We start from the raw sequence: 26,308 nt of genomic DNA, 5'->3' as shown, positions 1-26,308 counted from the left end.
TCCCAAAGGACATCCCACATCCACCCCAACGCTGCTCTACAGCAGCAGGAACACCTGGCTCTTTGGCATCATGTAAGAACTCACCGTGATAGGGAAAAGAGGAAAAGTATAAAAATTTGTGCCAGAAAAAAATACTCTTTTCCACAGAAATCTTGGCTTGTTGCAGAGTTTGACTTCATGGCACACGGTGACACCGACAAGACTTATTGTCCCAAGGGAGCCACGGTATCAGGGCTCCAGGACGTCTCCTCCCCAGAGCTATCCATCACTTGGGAATTTTTATTTTCTATAAAGAAGCTTTGAAGCCGCTTCCTACCGTGTCCTGGAGGAGTCCATGTCCAGCACGAGCTTCGCCAAGTGCTTCCTCTGTTTTTGGATATTTGGGATTTCCACCTGCAGCAACACACAGGGACGGGAAGAGATAAACATCCCCGGAGAGGCATCGGAATTGCAATGCTGGGAGTTTGGGCTGGTGCAAACTGTGTGCATAAGGACGCAGCTCCTTATTTAAACACCATTAGGGGGATGGCACAGCTTGTCCCTCCTCTCTGTCCCCACCCAGGCCGTGCCACCCCCTGCCAGCCCCGACCGCAGAACCCGCACCCCTGAGAGGAGCATCCTCGGGGGATCCCAGCCTCCTGCACTGGGAGCCGGGTGAAGGCAGAAGAAGGGCTTTTGGGGATGGCAATGCAGAGCCTCCCATTCCCGGGCACCATTTGCCAAGGGATTTGGCAAAATAAAGCCGTGGTGCAGCCCTGCTCACCCATCCCAGTAACACCAGCAGCGCGGTACAGCTCTGGCTGCTTCTGCTGGGAAGATAAAATCAGAGCCAAGCCTGGGACGTTTTGCAAGATGTAAAAGGGGAGTAAAAAAGCATTGTTGAAAAACAAAGTTGGCAGTGGGGGGGGAATAAGAGAGGAAAAAATATCCCAAACAACAATGGTATGTGGAAAAATGGAAAAATGGGTCAGAAATAAGAGTGTTAACGCCTCTGCCTTCGGGAGAGGCAGAGAAGGGCAGGAGCCCGGCAGGGACCGCTGCCCCAGCAGCCAGCCCTGCTGAACATGCAAATGTTGCCTGCCAATTAAAGCAATTAGCGAACAGCTCAAAGGGGGAAGGTCCCTCGCAGGGGCCAGGAAGCAAACACGCCGCCCGAAGCAGCAGAACCCAGGCTTGTTTGGGATGCCAGCCCCCGGCACGGTGACACCCGGACCCGAGGACGTCCCCAGCCGCCGCTCACCTCAGCCAGCACGAAGAGGGGCTCGATGACGTCCCTCTCCACCTGCAGCTCGAAGTGGATGAGCTCCTGCGCCAGCTTGTCCTCCGCCTCCCCGCACAGCCGCAGCATCTTCCTGCAAGGGCAGCAGCAGGGCTGGGGGCCACGGGTGGGCGGGGGGGGGGCACGGGCAGCCACCCTGCACCCCACGAGGGTGGGCCATGGGCACCCAAAGCCCCTGGGGGGCTCGGCAGCGGCGTGGGACAGCCCTTCCTTGGCTGAGAGCTGGAGGAAGGGTGAGAGCACGAGGACCACGAGCACCCTGGATGTTTGGAAAATCTCATTCCCTAACTATTGTACCAATTATAGTCTGAGATACATATTATACTACTGTCTATATATACTGTGTCTATATGTATATACATATTACTGTGCCCAGTTGTGGGCTCCCCAGTTCAAGAAGGACAGGGAACTGCTGGAGAGGGTACCGCAAAGGGCTACAAAGATGATGAGGGCACTAGAACATCTGATGAGGAAAGGCTGAGGGACTTGGGTCTTTTTAGTCTGGAGAAGAGAAGACTGAGGGGGGATCTCATCAACACCTATAGATACGTAAAGGGGGGGGTGTCAGGAGGAAGGGGCCAGTCTTCTTCCAGTGGTGCCCAGTGACAGGACAAGAGGTAACGGGCACAAACTTGAACAGAGGAAGATCCACCTAAACATGAGGAGGAACTTCTTTCCTGTGAGGGTGGCAGAGCCCTGGAAGAGGCTGCCCAGAGAGGTGGTGGAGTCTCCGTCTCTGGAGACATTCCAAACCCACTTGGACATGTTCCTGTGGGACCTACTCTGGGTGACCCTGCTCTGGCAGGGGGTTGGACTGGATGATCTCCAGAGGTCCCTTCCAACCCCTGCCAGTCTGTGATTCTGTGAAATTGTATGGACTTCCATAAGATAGATATTTTACACTGTATACTGCATGACTAAAGGACCCCAGCTCATCACAAGGAGGAGAAGAATAAAGGAAACCCCTGCACTACCGAGATCACACGAGCATCCCAGCCCCTCTGACCCCCCCCATTATCCAGCATCATAGATAAGGAACTGCAGCAATTCCCAGCAGCAGCTTCCCAGCAGTGTCAGAGCCCCGGGGGAGCCCCGGGCCCCCCCTTACCCCAGCAGGGAGTCGTCACCCAGCACAGCCGATCCCTCCATCAAGCACTGCGCCAGCGTCGTCAGCGGCAGCTTCTTCTGCAAAGAGAGGGCTGGCGTTTCCCACCCTGCCGGTACCAGCAGTGTCGTCCCCCCCGCAGCGTCCTCAGAGCCCCCCCCCCAGCCTCACCGAGCGCTTGTCGGCGTCCACACCTTGCTGGCCCTGCAGACATGCCGTCAGCTTCTTGTGGGTGCTGTGGGAGACCTGCTTCACCAGCTCCAGCCGCTTCTCCACCTGCGGACGCAGTGGCGGCCGTCACCGGGGTGTCCCGCCTGCCCCCGCACCCGCCGGCCAGGGACGTAAGGGACTTCTTATTCTTCAATCAAAGCTATTTTAATTGCTGCTGCACTGGATTCAACAGCCCCAGAGCCCAACCCCTTTCCCAGGGCAGGGATGCTTTAAGCAGGAGAAGGTGTCACCAGGCTGATGTTGCCCCATGTCACCCTCCCACCCAAGAAAGGCCGGGGGCCGCAGCCAGAGCAGCCTCCAAAGCCCTCGTGTCCCAGGGTGAGGGCAGGAGGTGTCTGTCCCCAGCCACAAACCACACTGGCCGCAGCTCCAACCCAGGGCTGCAAATTGCCTTATTTGCCTCTGCATTGATTAAACGAAGAATTTCCTCCCGAAACTCAGCGAGATGAGTCACTGAATGTAAGCAAACAAGAGCTGCTGAGAACCACAGCTGAGAGACTCGGGGAAAACACGGGAATCTCAAAACTTTGGGAAACAATCTGGAAAAAAGAAATAGTCCCTAAAGCTCAAAATCTGGGGAAGTAATCTGGAAAAAAAAAAAAAATCTGGGAAAAAAGATCGACTCCCTGCCCCGGGGAAGGGGGAGGAGAGCTGAGCTTCTCCAGCGTGTGAGTCCTCGAGGTAGGAGGCACCTCATGGGAACCACCACAAGGATGGCAGAGGATGCTCTGCCTCAGCCAGACATCAGAGAGATCTATTATTTTTATATAGTAATATTATTTTATAATATATATAATGGCATATGTATTATATATATTATTTTTATATATATATATATACACATGTCCGTGTCCATGTTAGGGCCATGAAGATGATCAGAGGGATGGAGCACCTCCCCTATGAAGACAGGCTGAGGGAGCTGGGGGTGTTCAGCCTGGAGAGGAGAAGGCTCCGGGGAGACCTTAGGGCCCCTTCGAGTACCTAAAGGGGATCCAGGAAAGATGGGGAGGGACTCTTTGTCAGGAGATGTAGCGACAGGACAAGGGGTAATGGTTTTAAATTGGAAGAGGGGAGATTTACATTAGATATTAGGAGGAAATTCTTTACTGTGAGGGTGGTGAGGCACTGGAACAGGTTGCCCAGGGAGGCTGTGGATGCCCCATCCCTGGAAGTGTTCGAGGCCAGGCTGGATGGGGCTTTGAGCAACCTGCTCTGGTGGAGGTGTCCCTGCCCACGGCAGGGGAGTTGGAACTAGATGATCTTTAAGGTCCCTTTCAACTCTAACCATTCTGTGATTCTATGATTCTATGTTGCAAGGAAGGGGCACGACGTTCAGAAGGGCACGTTATGTGGGCGCACACCCATAAAGATGAGCTGAACTGGAGGCAATTAGATACGACACCCAGAAGGGTTCAGGTCCGCCCCCATCCCTGGAGACAGACAGAGTGACTCGTTGGGAGACACCCAGACAAGGCAGCACCGACAACCCTCCCTGCAAAACCACCACCCCCCCCCCCCAAAAGGTGCAGAAATCTCCCATGCACCGTTGCCGAAGCCAAGCCTGCCCTCGGCGGTGCCAGCGCAGGTGCCAGCTGGCGCCGGGATGTCACCGGATGGCTCGAAGAGCAGGGCCCAGCTCTCGGTGCCAAGGGGCCATGCAGACCCCACAGCTTGCAAGGGGAAACGCCAAAAATTAAAATAGGAAGAATAAAGGTTGGTTATTGATGTTCCCTCTGGCTGCTGGTGGCGGGGAGCGCTCAGCTCCCCTCTGTGCCATCCTACCGGGGCTGCCCACCCCCGGGCACAGCAGGGCACGTCACCACCGCATCCTGCCCAGCCCAGAAAGGGATAAAAGACCCAAATCCCGAAGGCTGGAGGCTGACGCAGGGGTTCATACAGCAAGGACGGCGCTGGTGAGCAGCAAACCAACCCACCAACGCCCCGGGAGCCCACGTGGCCGCTTCCACCAGCAGCTTCTCCCCGGTGCCAGCGGAACCAGAGACCAACCTCGCTCGCCCCCTGCACGGGTCGGGCCGGTCCCAGCCACGATGGAAACCGGCTGCTGAGTCCCCGGTAGAGCAGCAAGAGGCCGTGGGAGGGATAAAGCCACGCGGGTGGCCGTCCCCTGCGCCCCGCTGGGATATTTGCAAACAGAGCTTCATTTCACCCTCTTCCAGCACAGTTTCGCCTTATCCCTTTAGTGATGGCTCACTTAAATCCTGCTCACGTTTTCGGCTAACACATGGCTCTTGCTAAAGCCTGAGCAGTGTCACTAGGTCCCAATGAGGGCAACAGGTAGGCAGGACACAGTGACCTGCAAAAGCTAAACGTCACTCTGTCACCTGCAGGTCACTGCCTCCTGCCACCAGCATCCTTGCACACTGTTTCTCTGGCTGTTTCTGCAGAACCCGCTACCTGCCAGCAATGGCACGGACCAAATTCCCAAGCTGGAAGGTGTAAATACATCAGTTTAGCCCCAAAAGAGGTTTTGAAGCGGATCCGACAGCAGACAGGCTGATGCCGGGGGATGCCGGCACCGGGATGGAGCACCCTCACCGATGGCTTTGCTCACCACTGCCCGAGTCACCAGTGGTGATTTAGAGATTGTGTGACTTAGAAACCTGAGGAATTCAGTGATGGCTTTGTGAATTTGGGTCACTTTGCTGGCACTTTCTCCGCTGCCTCCCTCCCCCGGGAGCGCAGGAAGCCCTGCTCCTGGAGCAGAAAGCACCCAGAGGAGATGTCCCCAAGAGACCATGACCTGGGAGTCACAGCCCAGGCTCCACGGCACCACAGGAGGCTTTTGGCTCGGGCTGTTTTGCTGAAGTTGCTCAACCCATCAGCTCTGGGGAGTGTCCCCTGCTGTCATATGTCCCATCCCCGGAGAGGGGAGACACAGGCACCCGCAATCCAGCTGGCCCGTATCAGGTTGCCATCCTGGCGGAGACGAGACTGGATCCGATTCCAGCTGACCTGAAAACCGGGCTGGGAAAGGGCTGGGAGGGTGACAATGACGCTTCCCACGCTCCCAATCCCCTCCTCCTCCTACTCCCAGCCCGCCTCATCGCCGCGGGACACCAACCGGCACGGAACCGCTGCCACATCCAGCACCCATGGGTGGGCACTGGGAAACCTTGGGCACATTGGACCAGCTGCAGAGGACCTCACCTGCAGGAGATCTTCACTCAAAACCTCTGTCTTCTCAGCCCTGCAAGAGAAGAAAGAACATGAACAGCCTTCCAATATCTGAAGGGAGCCCACAGGAGAGCCGGAGAGGGACTCTCTGTCAGGAGATGTAGTGACAGGACAAGGGGTAATGGTTTTACATTGGAAGAGGGGAGATTTACATTAGATATTAGGAGGAAATTCTTTACAGTGAGGGTGGTGAGGCACTGGAACAGGTTGCCCAGAGAAGCTGTGGATGCCCCATCCCTGGAGGTGTCAAGGCCAGGCTGGATGGGGCTTTGAGCAACCTGCTCTAGTGGAGGTGTCCCTGCCCAGGGCAGGGGGGTTGGAACTCGATGATCTTTAAGGTCCCTTCCAACTCTAACCATTCTATGACTCTATGAAGTGTTGGCGAAGGGTCCGGCACACGTGGTACCGGGCATGGCTGAGTGTGCTTTTCCATCGGGATGCAGGCGGTGATTTAAGGCTCTCTGGTCCCACCAGTCATCGCCTCATCTTCTAAATAAGCAAAGGATGGAGCAGCTTCACTGCTCACTGGGAGCGTGCCACATCCCACACCAATTTAGGGTCCTCCCCTGCTCTCCCCATCATTTTTCCATTATCCTCAGCAAAACAGGGATGCTAAATTCCCAGATTTGGGCAGTGCTGCAGAGGGAGGTGATGTGTCTACGCACGAAAGCAGCTCCCTGGGCTCCGGCACACCCTCAGCGCCGCGGTTTTCAAGGACACAACCCGTCCGCACGACTGAGCCTCTTCGGTCCGACGCAACCGACGGAAGCTGCGGCGGCAGCTGCTGCCCGGGGCTCTGCCATAACCCTTCCTGCTGCGCGTCGGAGACGGATTTACCGCTCCAGAGCTCGTGTCATCCTCCGTCTTTGCTAGCGAGGGGTGCCGGGGATGCAGGAGGAGACACAAACCCAGCGCAGACCCTCCTCGGCCACGCACGGACCCGCAGCATCCCTGCCCGCCAAGGCCCCGCGGCCGCTCCTCGCCACGTCTGCTCAGGCTTGGTTAAACCATCACACTCTGCATCATTTCTTCATTTTCTTAGGTTTGTTTGTGGTTGTTTTTTTTTTTCACAACTTGAGTGCGTCATCTCTCTTTGAAAAACGACCTCCGTCAAGATGCGCTTGGGCAGAGCTGTGATTTAGCCAATTAGTCCCTAAAGCTTCGTTAACAAACAACGAAAGCTCAGAGCTCTCATCCTTCTTAAAAAAAAAAAAACAAAACACCTTTATTGCCCGAGTCCCAGTTGCTTTCTGTTCTCCAAGCTGGTTTGTCAGCTTTGGGAGACCGAGGGAAGTATTGCAAAAGTGGAAATAAGGGGTAAGCACCAGCAGAGCGAGGTTTGGTGTCAGCCAGGGCAGGGCTTGGGCCACGGGCTCATCCGCAAACACACCACGGCCAAAGACTTTTAAAAAGTGTAAAATTAACAGCATTAAATCTGGCTTGCATGTGAAAGTTGTCCTGGTGATTTAAGTTGGTTTTAAAAATTAAAAAAAAAACAAAAAAAAAACAAACAAAAAAACAAACCACCCCTATGTATTTTAATTTAATAAAAAATTTTAATAAAAACAAAATTTTAATTAAAAAAGGGATTTAAATGAATGCATTCTAATATTTTCTATACGAAACACAAGCGATGCTCTGGCCGCCCGGGAGCAAGGGCCGCTCAGGTTCTTCTCCTCGCCTGCAAATCCCCTTCGCTATCATTTTTGGACAGGGCTGGAACCGCCGCAGAATTAGCGCAAACGGGGAGGAAAGCAGCGAATCTCAGCCGGCACAGACACAATGGCCGCCCCCCCCCCCCCCCGCCCCGGCTGAGGATATATTTAGCATCCCGAAGGAGAAGGAGGTGGCAGGGACGCAGGCGAGCATCCTGCAGGCACTGCACATCCCTGCCGCTCGCTCTGCACCCCAGAAACCATTTCCAAACTTCAGAAAGGCCGGGGGAGAAAGAATTACAGAATCACAGAATCTTCTTGGTTGGAAGGGACCTTTGAGATCACCGAGTCCAACCAACAAAAAAAAAAACCAAAACCACAAAAAAAACAAAACCACGAAAAAACCACCCCAACACCAAAACCAAAACCAAACCAAAACAAATACCCACACCCCCACCCCACACCCATCCACCAACAGACACAACCCAACAGTCTCGGGCACTAGAGCATGCCCTGAAGTGCCACGGCTACACGTTCCTTAAATACCTCCAGGGATGGCGACTCCACCACCTCCCTGGGCAGGCTGTTCCAGGGCCTGACCACCCTCTCAGGAAAGTCATTCTTCCCGATATCTAATCTAAACCTCCCCTGCCCCAACTTCAGACCATTTCCTCTGGTCCTGTCGTTATTCCCTTGGGAGAAGAGGCCAACACCCACCTCTCTACACCCTCCTTTCAGGGAGTTGTAGAGGGCAATGAGGTCCCCCCTCAGCCTCCTCTTCTCCAAACTAAACATGCCCAGTTCCCTCAGCCTCTCCTCGTGTGACTTGTTCTCCAGACCCCTCACCAGCTTGGTGGCTCTCCTCTGGACACGCTCCAGCAGCTCAATGTCCTTCCTGTAGTGAGGGGCCCAGAACTGAACACAGCACTCGAGGTGAGGCCTCACCAGTGCCCAGTACAGAGGCACCATCACTGCCCTGCTCCTGCTGACCACGCTGTTCCTGACACAGGCCAGGATGCCGTTGGCCTTCTTGGCCACCTGGGCACACTGCTGGCTCATGTTCAGCCGGGTGTCCACCAACACCCCCAGGTCCTTTTCTGCCGGGCAGCTCCAGCCACTCTGCCCCCAGCCTGTAGCGCTGCAGGGGGTTGTTGTGACCAAAATGCAGGACCCGGCACTTGGCCTTAATAAACCTCATCCCAGAAGTCCCTCCTGTCCCCGCACCGTTGGGAAAATGGTCCCCCCACAAAAACTGAGGGGTTTAGTGCCTTTTCCCCTCTTCCAGCCGGGCTGCTGGATGGGTTTCGCGCACCCCAGGGTCCCGCGCCCCCAGGTCTCCCTCCCGGCAGCCACAAGCCAACACGTGCCACGCTCCGGCGTGCATTGGGGAAGCGGAAAACAACATTTCACACAGGACAACAAAAATCTGGCCGCCTCCTGCTTTCGAGCACGTCCTCGGCGCGAGAAACCTCAGTGGCTTTAACGGAGAGCATCCCTTTAACAGCCCCGGCACAGACACCCGCGCCAGCCCCGCCACATCCCGGGATGATGAGGCAGGCTGGGGAGCCTGCCAGCGATTAATTTGGCTTTAAAAAGCTTGGAGGGGGGGAAAGCTGAAGCGTTTTATGGATAGGAATAAGCAAAGAGGGTGTTGGAGCCGCTCAACGCAGCAGTCCGGGGACGTGGCAGAGTGATGGGCACACTGTGGGAACCCAGATTTCCATGCCTGGTTTGGCATCTCTGGGAGCCGGGATGCTTTCTGCCTCCCTCTGGCTTGCAATGGGGATGGGGGTCTCTGTGTGGCCTCGGGGACACGCTGCAGCCACCAGTGATGGCACGGGGCAGGGCTGTGGTGGAACGGCATCGCTTGTGGCAGTGGGAGCTGGGTACCAGCACTGGCATCCGGAACCTGGCATCACCCTGCTCCCGCGCCTTGTCGTGCAGAACTGGGTAAAACCTGGCCCCAAAAGCCACCACGGGGTTTTTTTGCAAAGCCAAAGCAGGGGACAAGCCTCAGGACACCTGGACCCTACGGGCGATCCTGCTGGCAGCTGGGGCAAAGAGCCCAGCCCTGCAGATGTACCGGGGCAGGAACCCGGCTGTAGCTCCACGGAACGTGGTTTAGCACCTCAAGCGGGATGGATCCTGCTCCCGCAGGGCCCTGCTGACAACGCAGCTCTGCTGATGTCCTGCCACCCCCCCGAAAGCTGCTTATTAATTCTCCGGAATACATCAAAGAAATACAAATAATTCCCCTTGTCGCTGGACTTGCTCCCGCCGGCAGCTCTCCAGAAGCTGCAAATTAAATCCAGGAGCACAAGAACCAAGTAGTGTCTCCAAACCCACAGAAAGCCCAGCCCAAGCCATTCCGCGTGGCCATTTTACATGTTAAAAACTAAAAAAAAAAAATCATCCTACTCCACTGACATCGCACCACGTTACAGCTCCGTGCTGCTAATGCCACCGGGAAAAATCCCATTACATACGTTATGTTTCTAAAGTCTCAGCCTAAAGTTAATACGGTTTTACAGGAGCTTAGATGGCTTTACGAGCCATCCTGCAAACCTGCAACAAGTGATGCTCAGCGGCAAAAACGCCAGCAAGGCACGTCCTGCCAAGGAGCTGCCGAGGAAATGAAGACTCTCCTGTGTGCTCCGGGCTCCATCCTGCCCTGGGGGGTAATTTTGGGGAGCTGAGCTCTGAATGCTGGGTACTGAGCATGCAGAAATGTTCAAGGAGACCCCAGTGCCACCTCCCTGGTACCCAGGAATTTCCCTGGGGCACCCAGTGGGGATGGAAAAGTATTATTCCACTGCCTTTTTTAGGGGAGGGATGGCAGCTTCTCTCCAAGGATTTCAGCAAAGCGTCTCCAGCGGGCTCAGCCCTGAGCATCTCCCCCGAGCTCCTTCTCCCCAACAAACCCTTTTGGTTTGTGCTTTCTTCTCCTTCCCCATATCATGCTCCAAACAGCATCCCACTCGAGGACGGCTGTGGGTCCCTGTGCCTTCCCTAAGCCTCTTCCCTTGGCTTCCCAGCTCTGGGGAGAACCGTTAACAGTCAAGAGGGACCAGTTTGGATGTGACTGATGCTGGGAAATGTGTTTGGCTCCAGCAGATGCTCTCCCTATTCCAGCCTGGCATCTTGCTCCCATCCAAGGAATCCCCTACCTCCTCCTGGCATTCCCCAGCCCCTCCAGGCATACCTCTGCCAGCCCCCAGCATGGCCCAGTTCCTCCCCAGGATCCCCAGTCCACTCCAGCACGCCCAGCCCCTCCTGGTACACCCCAGCCCACCCCCAGAACCCCCCAGTTCCTCCCCAGCCCCTGCCCAGTTCATCCCCAGCACCCGCAACACCTTCCTGGCATGCCTCAGTTCCTCCCCAGTATCCCCCCTGCATCCATCCCCATCATCCTCCAACCCCTTCTGGCATACCCCAGCCCCTCCTGGCATCCTCCAGTCCTTCCCAGCATTTCCCAGTCCATCCCCACCATCCCCCGGCACATCCTGGCACCTCCAGTTCCTCCCCAGCACCCCAGTCCACCCCAGACCCCCCTCCAGCCCCCCCAGGCACACCTCAGCCGATCCCTAGCACCCCCCAGCCCTGCCTGGCATGCCCCAGTCCATCCCCAGCACCTACCAGTTCTTCCCCAGCATCCCACCAGTCCATCCCCAGTAATCCTCCCAATCCACCCCCAGCACCCCCCAAGTCCATCTCCATCATCCTCCAGTCCCTTCTGGCATGCCCCAGTCCATCCTAGCATCCCCAGCCCTTCCTGGTAAACCCCAGTCCATCCTCAGAACCCTCCCAGTTCCTCCCCAGCACCCTCCCCTAGTCCACCCCAGCACCCCCAGCCCCTCCTGGCATCCCCCAGCCCCTCCTGGCATCCCTTAGTCCATCTCCAGCATTTCCCAGTCCATCCCCAGCATCCCCCAGCCTCTCTTGGCACCTCCCAGTTCTTCCCCAGTTTCACTCCAGCCCCTCCTGGCACCCCCAGTCCCGCTCCTTGCCCTGGTGTTGGCTCCGTACCAGCCGTCAGAGCCGAGCGGGGACGAAGCTGCCCAAGGGGTCACAGAGACCCTGAATTCAGGCTCTGCCATAGCAGTGACGGCCACCCCGAGCCCAGAGGACTCCAGGACCTGCTCCCTGCCCATGCTGCTCCAGCAGGTGGCTGGTGACACCAGTGAAGCATCTCCTCTGTGCACCAGTTTAAACCAGTATCAGCTGTGGGCAATTATTTCTACCCGTTCATTTTGACGTGGATATTTCCATCCCCATGGCTCGCACGGTGGATGCAGCCAGGGCTCCTGCGCTGGGACACGACCTTCCCTGGGGAACCGGAGACGGTGGCTTTTCCTCATGCAAGGTGACTTCAGCAAACACCAGCAGCCACAAGAGGGGTGCAGGGACCCCCCCCACTTTCCACGGCTGGTCCATAATCCCCCAAAACTTCACGTCTTATGAGTTGTACACATCCCGTGGGAGCATTCTTTGGAGAGGCAGCCAGCAATACTGGCTTTCAACGCTTTCTTTCATCTTTCCTTTAGGCAAATAAAAGCCTGCTCCTCCCCTTCCCCTCCAGATTTTCACCCCGGAGCTCTTTTTCTCAGCACAAATCCAGGCAATCCTCCGCCTCAGTCAGCACCCAGACACTCGCATCCCTGGGAGAAAAGGGACAATTAATATGGAGAGTCAAAAACAAGTGAGCGGGGGATGCAGCTACAATTTGGTCGGGCGTTCGCTTCTGCAAAAACTAATTGCTGCCAGCAGAAATCAACACCAATCAAGCAAATTAAGTTGATTTCCAAATAAATACTACACGAGCTGCCAGTGCCTTGACCTGGGGAGCTACAGCAAAGCCGGTGCTTCCCTGGAGCATCTCCCGATGCCAGACGTCTCCATCCGGCTGGACCATCCATCACCAGTGCCCACCCCGTGTCCCCAACACTGTCCCCCTCTGATGCTCAAACCACCCAAGACGAGGAGCTCCCAGGCTTGGATTTTACCCTGAGCCAGCGAAACTCAAAGCACAACAGGGATTTCGGGGTGATATTCTCTCCGAAGAGGAAAATCCATCGCACCCAGTTCACGGGCAAGCTCTTCAACCCTGCGTGGGGATGGGCAGGAGCGAGGATGTGTCTCCAGAGGCAGAGCCTCTGGGCATCTCCACGATGGGCCATCTCCACGACGCCCCAAGGACCCCCTTGCCCACCAGACACCCCTTTCCCCGCCATCCCTGGCCACCCCCTCGCTGCAGTGTGCCTACAAATATTTAATCGTTATTTAATCGCTGACTCCGGCCGATTCCCCTGATTTCTGTTTGCTCTAACCTAAAAATAGCCTCTGGGCAGCCGAGCACAGGCAGAGGGAGGCACATAAACCTGGCCAAGGCCATCCCGTGCTGGGAGCATTAACTCCCACGGATGGGTCTGTCCTACCATCCCACTCAGGGATGGTGCCTGGCTCTATCCCGGTCCTGCATCTCCCTCCGGTGTCACCACACGTGCCTGGGGGCTGGTACCCGCGGAAAAATTCAAGGCTCTGGAGCCCCCAGAGCTCAGAGGAGGGGGGTTGGTAAGGTGAGGTTCAACCACGCAACTCGGATAAGGCGCTGAGCATCCATCACGTGTGCTGGAGGGAGGAGAAAGCCCGTCGGGTCTCTTCCAGGCAACCCCTGGAAGCGCCAGGCATCACGGTCCCAGGACTGTGCCGTCCCCAGCTTCTGCCACCGTCTGAGATCTCCTCGTCACCGCATCCCTAGGGACACACAGCCCGGCAGCTCGTAACCAGGATCTGGCCAAAGCCAAATGGAGCCACTGATTTTTCCTGGTGCCGTTTTAGCAGGCGAGAAGAGAAACATCAAATATTTATATCCTCAAATCGCTGCTCAAATCCCCCGGGGAGACGATGCTTGAGCTGCAGCATCCAGCGAGACGCGGTGAGACAGCCCCGCCGGCGCCTCCACCAGCACATCCCGGGCTCGTCCTGCCCCGGCAGGTGACCCGGAGAGACGGTCCCCATGTCCCAAACCCACAGCTAAGGGCAGCGATGCCCATCCAATGGGCATGGTGCCAGGGCTCAGCCCCCAGCAGCCTCCAGCCAGGCTGGAAAAACAGGATGAAATGATGAGGGAAGGCTGGTCCAGAGCTCCTCCATCCGTTTGCCCACTGCTGGGAAAACCGAAGGAATCAAAGACGAAATGGGGGACACAGTTTTAAAAGGCAGTAAAGCCTTTTTTCCTCATCTCCTGCCCCTTTCCCGGCTGTGAGCTCTCTGTGTCGGCATCCCTTCGGCACGGGATGCTCGGGGCCCTTTGCTCCTCACTCCTGGCGTGTTCCCAGCAGTGGAAAACCCACCCCGGGGTCACATCCCGACCACGCTTCAGTCCTGATTTGAAAAATCATGGCCAAGCCCCTGCAAAGCGCAGGGCCCCGAGGCTGCTGGGGATGAAGCCTTCAGCCCGCTCCATGACTATTTCAGTTTGTCAGCGCTGCCGCCTCGCGAGGAGGATAAAAATATCCCCAGGGCTGCGGGGATGCTGCCGGCACCATCCCAGGGGCGCGGCATCGCTCGGCAAAGCCAAAATCCTGGTGGGGGGGGGGAGTCTGTCTATGGTGAGCCACTGGCACCCCAAAGTGCAGACGTAGAACCCAGCTATTTAAAGGCTGTTTTTCCCTCCTGCAAATCCCATTGGAAAAATCCCGGGCGGTGCTTTTATTCCCTCCGTCCTTATTTCGTACACGCAGAATAAAACGTCCTTATTTCTTGCAGAATATTCTTGCTGCACAGAGAATAAAGCCCCAGTGTTTCAAGTCTTTATTTTTACCTGCAGACGTCCTGGTGCTTGGAAAAGCATCTGCCCCAAGAGCCACCAAAGTGATGTCCAGCCCAAAATGCCACCACTGTCCCCTGGGATGGGGGGATACACCTTGGGATGCTCAGAAAGGTCCAGGAGGAAAAAACCAACCCCCTCAGAGCTGACACCGTCCTCCCCGGTGTCCCTCCATTGCCTGCCGTGTCATTCTCCCTGTGGCTGCAAGCGCCTGTTTTATTCCTGATGGGGAAAAAAAACCCATATTGAGCCAATTCTGGAAAATTCACGGGGCTGTTTCAGCCACCGGAGCGAGCGCCGTGGCGCGTGTGTGCCCATCGTCCCGCATCCTCGAGGCCTGGCCGCCGATGAAATGGGTAAATAAATAAAAATAAAAAATAAAAGCGCTTTGCAGAGAACCTCTCCAAAATGTTTTACAGCCACTTATTGATTTCTCTTCCCTTTCTCCACCCCGTGGAGATAAATATTATGGTCCCTTACAGACTGGGAGCAGTATTTCTCCCAAAAGTCAGGTACCAAGTGCCGGTCTGGGCTGGGATGAGCATCCCCAGTTCTTTCTATCTAGTGAAATGACCTAAATAAAATAAATAAAGTAAATAGAATATATACATAAAATAAAATAAATTATGTGTTCAGGGCACAGCAGAGCATTTTCTGCTCCATTTGGTGCCACCACACGCACAGCCCGGGCACCCCACTGCCTGCGGGGGCTGCTGCTCTCCCCAGGGGCCCGGGAGGTCCCTGCTCACCCCCGGCACGGCAAGTGCGGCAGGAAAGGAATGTGACAGCCCCAGGAAACAGAGCTGGAGACTGGATTTGGAAAGGTAAGGAAATGCACTGAGTCCTCACCTAACCCTGACCTTCACTCTAGCCCTGAGTCTGATCCTTATCCTGCCCCTGACCTTCACCCCAACCCCTATCCTGACCATGACACTAACTTTAACCCTAATCCTCACCCCAATCCCTGACCTTGACCTTAACCTTAATCCTGACCTTAACCAGTATCCTGACCTTGACACTAACCTTAACCCCAATCCTGACCCTGATGCTGATCCTGACCCTGACGCTGATTCTGATCCTTATCCTGACCTTGACCCTAATCTAATCCTGATCCTAACCCTTATCCTGGCCTCGACACTAACCTTAACCCTGACGCTGATCCTAACCCTGACCCTGGCCCATCCCTGCCCACTCCTGGTGCGGGTCAGCCCTGTCCCTTGGTGGCGATGACCACACGCTCCCCCACCGCCATAGTGCCAGCTGCAACCACCGCAGGCTCCTGCCTGTTCCCTGCCTGTCCCCTGCCAGGGGACAGCCGCTGGCAGACCCACGGATGTTTTTTTCCCCTCCAGCTGCCTTATTTCTTCCTTATTTTAAGGAAATGGCACCACCAAAAGCAGGAAAAGCCACCGGGGGCTTGGACCCCCCTCTCCACACACACCCCACAGGGTGGCTGGGGAGATGTCACCGCTGTCCCCTCCGTCCCACAGGACGCAGCCCCAGCTCAGCCCGCTGTGTTGGTGGGGGGAGCGCAGCCCCTCAACCCCGCCCCAGCATCGGGACCTTCTGGGTCGGGTGCTGCCGGGAGGAGTGACACCAGCCGGATGCCACCACTGCCACTGCCACATGCAAACTGTCCCCCAATGTCCCCGTCTCCCCCCGAGGGACAACAACCTTCTCATGCAGCGCAGATCCCAGCCTCGGGGCAGCATCCAGCCCGGTGGTCCCCAGCCCGGGACTTGGGGGCGCTGGCACTACAGGGTGATGGTGGCCCACCGGGCTTTGGTGACGAGCAGGAGGGGACAGCCCTCAAAACCCAGAGGGTTATGGTGCACGTACCCCAGTGAGCCCCTCCCAGGGGAGACAAAACACCAGGTTTCTATTACTGTTCCTTATTTCCATTTTATTATTCCTCATTTCCATTTTATTATTCCTCATTGCCATAAATTATTCCTCATTGCCATAAATTATTCCTTATTTCCATTTATTACTCTCTATTTGCTCTTATTATTCCCTATTGCCGTCCATTATTCCTTATTTCCATCTGTTATTCCCTATTTCCATCCGTTATTCCCTATTTTCCTGTATTATTCCTTATTTCCAGCCGGCTGGAGAGCGCTGCTCAGGTATCTGCAGCGGGGAAGAGGACTTGAGACGGGGACCAACGGAGCCGAGGAAGAGGGTGGTCCCCAAGTTCCCGCCGAGCCCTGCGGGGGCTCCAGCTACCCCATCCTGGTTCTGAGCAAAGAGGGGGCCAGCACCTGCCGCCCCTCGGGGTTAAACCCAGAGCCTGGCAGCACAGGCAGCTCCGCAGGCAGCAGACGTGCCAGGGCACCGTGGCAGCCAGCCCCTAAGAGGATTAGGGGTTTAACGGCTCCAAGCCCCGCAGCCGCCGGCCCCACGGCCCCGGTTGCGAGCCGGGCACTGCAGGGAGCCCGCCACGGCCCCACGCTCCCGGGGGATGCGGGAAGGAGGATGCTTTGCCTTCTCAGCGGCACCATTTTGAAGCCGGGCGTGCGAGCACCGTGCCCGGCTCACGTCTCCCACGCAGCGGTGGCAGGACCTGGGGACATCCCTCCCGTGCAGCTCCCCGGGGCGGGAGATGTGTCAAACCTCGGCGCATCCAGAGAGCAAACCCGGCCGGCGCAGACGCAAGCAGAAAATCACACGCTCTGTCCTCAAAACAGCCGCCTCCCGATGGTCCCCCGAGGGAGGCAAGTGCCGGTCTGCCAGTGCTCCCATACTGTGTTCCCGCACCGCGTTCCCTGTAGCCTGTTCTCTGTACCGTGTTCCCACGCCACACTCCTGCACCATGTCCCTGCATCGCATTCCTGCACTGTATTCCTGTACCGCGCTCCCGAACCGTGCTCCCACACCACATTCCCACACCATGCTCCGGCACTGCGTTCCCGCACGGTGTTTCTACACCCCGTTCCCGTACTACGTTCTTGCAGCGTGCTCCCGCACCATATTCCCACACTGTGTTCCCACACTGCATCCCTGTGCCGGATTCCCGCACCGTGTTCCTGCAGCATGTTCCCAAACCGCATTCCCACATCGCACCCTTGTGCCACGTTCCCGCCACGTGCTCCCAAACCACGGTCCTGCACCGTGCTCTCAAACCAGATTCCTGCAGCATGATCCCAAACCATGTTTCCACATCTCATCCTTGCACTGTGTTCCTCCTATCGCGTTCCTGCACTGTGCTCCCAAACCACGGTCCAGCACCGTGCTCCCGCACCAGATTCCTGCAGCGCGATCCCAAACCCCATCCCCACATCGCATCCTTGCACCACGTTCCTGCTACCGTATTCCTGCATCGTACTCCCAAACCGCGGTCCAGCACCGTGCTCCTGCACCAGATTCCTACAGTGCGATCCCAAACCCCATTCCCACATCGCATCCTCGTACCACATTCCTGCTACCACATTCCTGCACCATATTCCCGCACCATACTCCTGCACCATGCTCTCAAACCATGGTCCAGCACCGTGCTCCCAAACTAGATTCCTGCAGCACGATCCCAAACCGTGTTTCCACATCGCATCCTTGAGCCGCGCTCCTGGACAATGTTCCTGCACTGCACTCCCACACTGCGTTCCCGCACCGTGCTCCCAAAGCACGTTCCCGCACCGGATTCCTGCAGCACCCTCCCAAAGCACGTTCCCACATCGCATCCTTACACCGCGATCCCACACCGTGCTCCCGCACCAGATTCCTGCAGCACCCTCCCAAACCACGTTCCCACATCGCATCCTTGCACCGTGCTCCTGCACCGCGATCCCACACCGCACTCCCACACCGTGTTCCGGCACCGTGCTCCCAAAGCACGTTCCCGCACCGGATTCCTGCAGCACCCTCCCAAAGCACGTTCCCACATCGCATCCTTACACCGCGATCCCACACCGTGCTCCCGCACCAGATTCCTGCAGCACCCTCCCAAACCGCGTTCCCACATCGCATCCTTACACCATGCTCTCATGTTCCCACACCCCATTCCCGCACCCCGTTCCCACACCACCACCACAGCTCCAGGACAGTGCCCCGTGGCCACCCCAGCCCTGTGTCCCTGCGCCGGGGCCGTGTGGCAGCGCTGAGGCAGGAGCCACTGTCACCGACCGCCTCCAGCCCAGCCGAGGACCCAGAGCCGGTGGGGTGTCCCCATCGCCACGGGGGGGGACACGGGGAGGGGGCACACGGGGGAGCAGGTGACAGTCCCAGCCCTCAGCTCCGGGAGGGGACGCTGAGCCTGACGACACCTCCATGCTGGGAAGGAAAAAATAAATAAATCGTCCCCCCCCCCCCCTCTCCCCCCCGGCCAAGCTGCAAAATCTCTGGAATTACACAGGAATTACACAACAGCCACCACCAAGCCCCGGGCCTGGCCGTGCATCGCCACACGGGCACCCCCGCGGGCACAGCCGCTCCACCCACACCCCGACGTGCCCCCCTGCACCCTGCCTGCCCCACAGCCAGCCGGGGCCACCCATGGGTGCTGGGGGGAGCAGGGAAGTGGGGCACCCCACAGCATCAGGGTTGGGGTGCTCAGACAGAGGGTGCCCCTGGGACACAGGGGATGGGCAGGGGCAGTGGGGCAGGCAGGGTGAGGGCAGGGGCTGGGGGGGCAGCGGGGCAGCGTGCGTGCAGGGGGACAAGCAGGGGTTAACAGGCAGGCAGGGTGCAGGCAGGGGCTGCAGGCAGGGGCGGAGGCAGCGAATAGGCAGGGAATGGGCAGGGACCAGGCGAGGTGTGGGCACCAGGGCAGTGGGGCAGGCAGGGAGCAGGCACTGGGGCACGGTGTGGGCAGTGGGGCGGTCCATGGGCAGGCAGGGAGCAGGCAGGATGCAGGCAGCAGGGCAAGGGGCACACAGGGAGATGGAGGGCTGGGAGCACAGGCAGTGGGGCAGGCAGGCTGCAGGTTGGGGGGGCAGGGGCAGTAGGGTGGGCAGAGTGTGGGCAGGAAGAGGGCAGGGAGCAGGCAGGGTGTAGGAAGGGAGCAGGGGCAGTGGGGCTGGCAGGGGGCAGGCAAGGAGGCAGGCAGGGGATGGGCGGGGGCGGTGGGGCAGGCAGGGCACAGGCAAGGTGCAGGATCAGGGGCAGTGGGGCAGGAAGGGAGGGGGTAGGATGCAGGGGCAGTGGGGCAGGCAGGGCACAAGCAAGGTGCAGCATCAGGGCAGTGGGGCAGACAAGGGAGCAGGTAGGGGCTGTGGGGTGGCAGGGCACTGGCAGGGTACAGGCAGGGAGCAGGCAAGGTGTGGGATTAGGGGCAGTGGGGCAGGAAGGGCTCAGGCAAGGGAGCAGGGGCAGTGGGGCAGGGGGCAGTGGGCAGTGGGGCAGGGGAGGAGCAGGCAGGATGCAGGTGGAGTGTGGGATGGGGGCAGAGGGACAGGCAGAGAGTGGACAGGGAGCAGGGGCAGCAGGTCAGACAGGGAGGGGGCAGGATGTGGGGGCAGTGGGGAAGGCAGGATATGGGTAGGGTGTAGGATTGGGGCAGTGGGGCAGGCAGGCCAGAGGTAGGGCATGGGATCGGGGCAGTGGGGCAGGCAGGGAACTGGCAGGATGCAGGTAGACTTTGGGATGGGGGCAAGTGGGACACACAGGATGCAGGTGTAGTGTGAGATGGGGGCAGTGGGGCAGGCAGGGCACAGGCAGGGTGCAGGCAGGGCACAGGATGGGGGCAGTGGGGCAGGCAGGGCACAGGCAGGGTGCAGGATGGGGGCAGTGGGGCAGGCAGGGTGCAGGTAGGGTGAGGGATGAGGGGCTGTGGGGCAGGCAGGGCACAGGATACGGGCAGTGGGGCAGGCAGGGCGCAGGCAGGGTGCAGGCAGGGTGCGGGAAGGGGGCAGTGAGCAGGCAGGGCGCAGGCAGGGCCCGTCCCCATCCCTCCCTACCTGCCCACGGTCTGGTTGGCGAGCTGGCGCATGCGGTTGAATTGCTTCTTCATGGTGGCGGCGGGGCGGCCGCCCCTCAGGCGGGCGGCGGGGGGCAGCGGGGGGCCGCCGGCCGCCCCTCCCGCATCCCCGCCCGGCGGGCAGCCGGGCCGGGCCGAGCCGAGCCGAGCCGAGCCGAGCCGGGCCGAGCGGGCCCGCCGCCCCTGCGCGGCTCCGCGCCTCCGCCTGCGCTCCGCGCCCCCCGCTCCGCGCCGCTCCGCGGCCGCACCGCCCCGCGCCGCCCCCGGCCGCGGTGGCGATGGGAAATGTAGTCCGGGGCCTTGGAGAGGGCCTGGCCCCGAGCATCCCCCCCCGGCATCCCGTGGCATGGCCCCGGCATCCCCCTGGCATCTCTTGGAATCACCTGGCATCCTTCAGCATCCCTCCCCTCCCTCCCCCCCGGCATCCCCCTGGCATCCCCCCAGCATCCCTTGGCATGGCCCAGCATCCCCTGGCATCCCTCGGCATCCCTCAGCATCCCTTGACACAGCCTCAGCATCCCTCCAGCATCCCCTTGACATCATCTCAGCATCCCTTGGCATGGGCCCAACATCCCCCTCACATCCCCCCAACATCCCCCCAGCACCCCTTGGCGTGGCCTTAGCATCCCTCCAGCATCTCCTGGCATCCCTTGGCATCCCCCTGACATCCCCCCAGGATCTCCCCAACATTGCCCCAGCATCTCTTGGCATGGCCTCAGCATGCCTCCAGCATCCCCTGGCATCCCCCTGACATCATCTCGGCATCCCTTGGCATGGTCCCAGCATCCCATTGGCATGGTCCCAGCATCCCCCTGGCATCCCCCTGACATCACCCCAGCACCCTGTGGCATCCCCCCAGCATCCCTCTGGCATCCCCTGGCGTTCCTTGGCATCCCCCCAGCATCCCCCTGCCATTTCCCCAAGATCCCTCCACCATCCTCCCCCCCAGCATTCCCATCTCCGCTCTCCGGACCCCCGGGGATTCGGGGCGCTGGGGGCTGCAGCAGGTTTAAACAGCATCTGGCTGCAGCGCATCCCTGGGAGCCAGAGCATGATCGTGCCTGCAGCCTCCGGACAGGGTGACAGGAGCCGGTCCTGGCCGTGGGACCTCACTGCCTGGCTGCTCTGCTCCATCCAAGCTTTGCAAACCCCTGGGAAGAAGGTGGGGTGATCCTCCCCCCACCCCCACCCCGTACCACCAGCCTGGCTGCCTGCCCAGGCCCTGCACGGCGCTGAGCCCTGACAGGGCTGCTCTGCCCACGCAGGCATCGCTCCCGGTTTGAAGGACACTTGATTGATTCAACCGCTCTGTAGCTTCTTCGTGTGGAATTAAAAACTCTAAGGCACTGGTCCCTGTGACGGCGTGAAACCTGCTTGGAAAAAGCCCTGGTGACGCTCTCTGAGGGCACCCATACCCTCCCCATCCCTGTCTCCCCATCCTGTGTCTGGATCCCACCCTCGGAGACGTGCTCGGAGGGTAGAGCTGCCCACTGACACGGCCCCGCACCGGCAGGGCTGTGCGAGCGGCCGCTCTCTCCCACGGCAGCAGCCGGGCTTGGGCAGCAGAGCACTTGGGCAGCCCCCACACCGGGCTCTGAGCTCCGCTTTTCCCACACCTTTTCCATATGTCCACGTCTCACTATGCTAAAACGGGGTCAGAAAACACGCGCTCACACTTGGACCCTGCAAAATATCTGGACCCTGCAGCCCCGCAGCCCTCTGCCTCAGCCTTCCCATCTGCAAAACGGGCCTAGAAAGGTGCTCCCAGGATTTTTACGGCCTCTTTTAGGACCGATGGGATTCTTTGGTAGTCAGTTCTCATGAGCTTCTAGGTGTACTGTTGATCATCCCCCAAAATAAGATGATGGGATGCTGCAGCTGCTCTTTCGGTCAGTCCAAACAAAGCCCCGAAATTGCATTTTCCCTGCCGGCTCCGGGGCGATGCTCAGTGCAGGCAGGGCACGTTGCCCACCAGGCACACAAGGGATGCCGCTGCACGCCGGGCACGTGGGCGTTCGTGGAGCACAATTCCATTAAAAAAAAAACCGATCAAGCCTCAGCCACGCTCCTTCCAGCTCTCTGGAAATCCAGGGAAAAAAAATGAATCAATGCTCATCTAATGGAAAAAGCCAAGAAATTTTGCATTAATGGAGAGCAAATGCTGCTCTGGGCGGATGGTGCTGGGGGTAGTGTTTGTTTGCTCCCCAAGTTGTGCTGTGCTGGGGGCCACACAGCAGCCCCTCTCCTCTCCCTCTGCCCAGTGCCATCTGAGGACATTCCAAGCTTTGTTGGGAATTCCTTTGAATGAGGATGTTCCCACACCCCGGTGTCCGGGCAGCTGCCTGCGCTGCCTCTCTCACGAGCTCCTCAAAGCAGGCAGCTCCCAGGGATGTTTTACTGGGGGTCTAAGGCACAGGGCTGACAATATCAGCCCATTCCTGGGCAAATCCATAACAAACCCCCCCTCTTGGAGCTGTTTGGGGAAGAACGAGGATGCTCTCAGTCAATATTAGGCACTGAGGAGCAATGATGGGCATCTTAAGTGACTGAACCCCCCCCCCGAGACTGCTGTGAGGTGGCAAAGCAGGAGTAACACGGTGGGGAACAGCATTGCTCACAGTAGCCCCGGGCTTGAGCTCAAATCCAGCCTGATTCTGTGTCACAGCTTTTCCCAGACCTACAACACGGCTCCCTGACATGGACTGCACCCCTGGGAGGGCTGCACTGGCTGTGTCCCAGAAGGTGAAGCCTCCAGCCCAGTGACTCCCAGTCCAGGGGAGCTGGCAGCACCCCAGGGATGAGGTTCGGGTCTGTCAGGCCCTGTGCCCAGGCAGCAGGGCAAGGATCGAGATGGGAACATCCCCATTTTGGGGCTCGTGGGCTGCTGGCAAGGGATCTAAATTTAATTAGACTAAATTGAGCTGTCATCATACGAGGGCTGAGGTTGGGTACCGTGGGCGCGCTGTGGTGGAGGGGAAAGTGACCGAGCTCCCCAGCCAGACTGGCACACACCAGGAGTGATCCCAGTGGCAGCTCCATCTCCACTCAGCTGCTCCTGAGCACCTCTGTCCTGCGGGATGGGGCTGAGGGACCGGGGCTTCTGATGGTGGCCGTGGTGGATCCCCCCCTGGGACAGGGCAGGGGGGCTGCACCCAGAGGTGCCTTTCCTCCTTTCTGTGCACCACAGCGCATGACCTGGCTTTGGGTCCAGGAATGTTTTCAGCCAAGGAGCTCCTGGCATCTCCCCTGGCATCAGCTGGTGCAGGTTCAGTGCTTCCCCTCTCTGTTTTTCCACTCTTAATTGCACCATGACCGTGGAATGGCAAAAAGGGACATTTTATGGGGCATCAGGGGGTGGATACAGGGAATTTTGTCTCCTTTGAACAGGTATAGAGAGCTGCATGGTTCAGAGCTGTGGTTCCCACCATGTGATGTTTTGAGACTGCTGCAGAGACAGTTTACAGTCTTTCACTGGAGCAGGAAGGGTAAAACTCACGGACACAACCCTGGGAAAACCCCTGTAGGACAAAGTAGTGGTGCCCACCTTCTCCTGTCCCAAAGGCAGCTTCAAAACACCATGTCAGGGTGGATTCTTCTTGTCTTCACCAACAGTTGTGCCAATAAGGTCAATCTGAGCTCCCCAGCTTGCTTCTGGCTTTAGCCCTCTTGCCTCGTACACACAGTGACACAGCTGTCCCTCCCATCCATCCTCCGTCATCTCAGCGCTGTTGAACCTCCAAAACCAATAGTGTCAGCCCAGATGGGTCAAAGCAAATTAGCATCAAGGCAACCCATTTTAGTGGAAAACCATATGATAGTTAACAGACCTTACATGAGCTGGGTGCTGGCCCAGTTGCCACCACTCGCAGGTGCAGTGCGGGCTCCTCCTGACCCGCATCCATACCTCCATAACATGAAACATCCCTCCTGCTTCCAAAACATGTCACAAGCAAACATCACATCCCACCGTGCCTCTTCTCAGGCTTCGGTGGGCTCCGTGCTTGGGCTCTGTGGTGTGAACGTAGGAAGAGCAACAGCCCTTACTGTGCTGACAACAGCCCTGTGAGCACCAAGGATGATCCCTCCCAGCAGCGATGAAGCTCACGTCCTTTCCACGAGCTGATAAGTTCCCCAGCAAAAGGGCTTTAATCATATTTCCCTGTTTTCTGTGCCAGGAGGCAGAGATAACGAAGGACATGATGGAAGCAGTGCCTGTGCAGCAGGAAAACAGGAGGAAAGGGAGGCGGGGAGCAGGGGAACTGGCTGAAGACCTCGCAGTGAGGTCCCATCTTTGTCATTTAGTGAGTGGGCAACCCTCTGCTCTGGGTTGTGTGCTGTTCTCTGGGGAGGCCTTAGAGCCCCTTCCAGTCCCTAAAGGGGCTCCAGGAAAGCTGGGGAGGGACTCTTGATCAGAGAGGGGAGCCATAGGACAAGGGGGAACGGTTTTAAACTGAAAGAGGGGAGATTGAGATGAGATCTCAGGAAGAAATTCTTTGCTGTGAGGGTGGTGAGACCCTGGCCCAGGTTGCCCAGAGAAGCTTTGGCTGCCCCATCCCTGGAGGGGTTCAAGGCCAGGTTGGACGGGGCTTGGAGCAACCTGGTCTGGTGGGAGGTGTCCCTGCCCAGGGCAGGGGGTGGGACTGGATGGTCTTTAAGGTCCCTTCCAACCACAACCATTCTATAATTCTATGAGCCTAGCCTGGCTGAATCTGGGGGCACCCACCATCCTATGGTGCCACCAAATCCCTGTGTCCAAGCTGCTGCAGCACAGCCCTTCATCCCCCTCCGGATACCATTCTGCAAAAACCAGGAACCACCACACTCTGGTTTATTCCCGTGAAGTGTAAATAATTATTCTAGCGCTAAGAAGCAACAAAGAGGTGAATTCTCAAGCAGACGGGCTCCACTGCAACGCTGACAATGCCACAGCCCTCTCCTCCCCGTGCCCGCCGCCTGGCACATTGCCGCCTGGCATGTTGCCGCCTGGCAGGCTGCCGTGCCCTGCCAGCCACTCGCCTGGGGAAGGGGAGCTCTGCTCCATCTGCCATCTGCTCACCTGGCTCTGCTGTCCCTGTCCCACCGTGTCCCATATGGCACTGGAGCTGCCCCTTTTTGGACAGGTAAGGAGTGATGCTGCTGCTGGGGGCTGTGCCAGTGGCTCCTGCCGAGGGTCCGGCTACCGGCTCTCTCTGGCTTCCACTCTGCAGGGATCCCCCTGCAGGGACATAGACACCAGGGGTTAAATCCCGTGGGAGAGGGGAGCTGGCTGATATACAGCCCCACGTCCCCAGCCCAAAGCCCCAGGGGACAGTCGTATGGGTGCGCAGGGCACACCGAGACCCTCTCTGCCCTCCCCTGCTGGAGGGACGGGGCAGGGAGCCCCGAGCCCAAATCCCAGGACTGTTATCTACCCCATTTCTGTTATCTATTACAGAAATGCAGAGGAAAGATTTTTCCAGGTAGAAACTCCCCAAGGAAGGTGCTCCGTGTCCCCAGGGACCGTCCTGTCCCATATGCAGGGACACGGTGCCAGTGCCACTGCCAGGTCACCAGCCCAGCTCCCTCCCAGACCTGCTGGAGAGGGTGGAAGCATCACGCTCAGCCGTTTTGAGTGCAAGTGCTATTTTTTCGCTTTCTTGGAATTAACATTATTTAATGAGGTTTATAGATGTGGTACATAAACACACATGGGGAGCAAAGGAACTGTGTGCTCTGGATAAGGCCGTGGAGTGTTTGCAAGGTGGCAGAAGAGAAGGGGGGGGGGGATTTTTTCTCCTCTCCATAATTACTGCAGGAATGGTGAACAGCAGGATGGCAAGGTTTCAGGGAAGCGCAGCCGGCACATCTACAGCTCTTCTAAGAAATCACATGTATTTTAAATCCTTTAAATGATTTTCGTATCACCTCATTCACGTCCCTGCCGAGATGCTGTGGGTTCTGTCAGTGGGACATCCCTGTGTGACAGCGGGGACAGTGGGTGATTGGGGTGAGAGCGGGAGCACCGCAGCCGGGACTGAGGGATCCTTCGATCTGAGCCTGCTGTGATGGATCACAGTCCACGTGTGCCCGGTGACGTGCTTCTGGGGTTGGTCTGTCCAGTTTA

The 26,308-nt window shown here is 58.1% G+C and overlaps 1 protein-coding gene across 1 annotated transcript in view; it reads right to left on the bottom strand.

Annotated features, from left to right (window-relative positions):
- Positions 1-20,238, bottom strand: part of ARHGAP44 (Rho GTPase activating protein 44) — a 33,689-nt gene extending 13,451 nt beyond the window's left edge. The window contains 6 exon segments of the mRNA XM_074160365.1: positions 317-393; positions 1,241-1,352; positions 2,388-2,464; positions 2,556-2,660; positions 5,784-5,823; positions 20,186-20,238. Coding sequence (XP_074016466.1) covers positions 317-393; positions 1,241-1,352; positions 2,388-2,464; positions 2,556-2,660; positions 5,784-5,823; positions 20,186-20,238 — 464 coding nt within the window.
- Between the last annotated feature and the right edge of the window lie 6,070 nt (positions 20,239-26,308).

The sequence above is a fragment of the Numenius arquata genome, chromosome 17 (genome assembly GCF_964106895.1).
Source record: "Numenius arquata chromosome 17, bNumArq3.hap1.1, whole genome shotgun sequence".
Taxonomy (NCBI): domain Eukaryota; kingdom Metazoa; phylum Chordata; class Aves; order Charadriiformes; family Scolopacidae; genus Numenius; species Numenius arquata.
The sequence above is the reverse complement of the archived record's forward strand: the minus strand, read 5'-3'. Positions and strand labels throughout refer to the sequence as shown.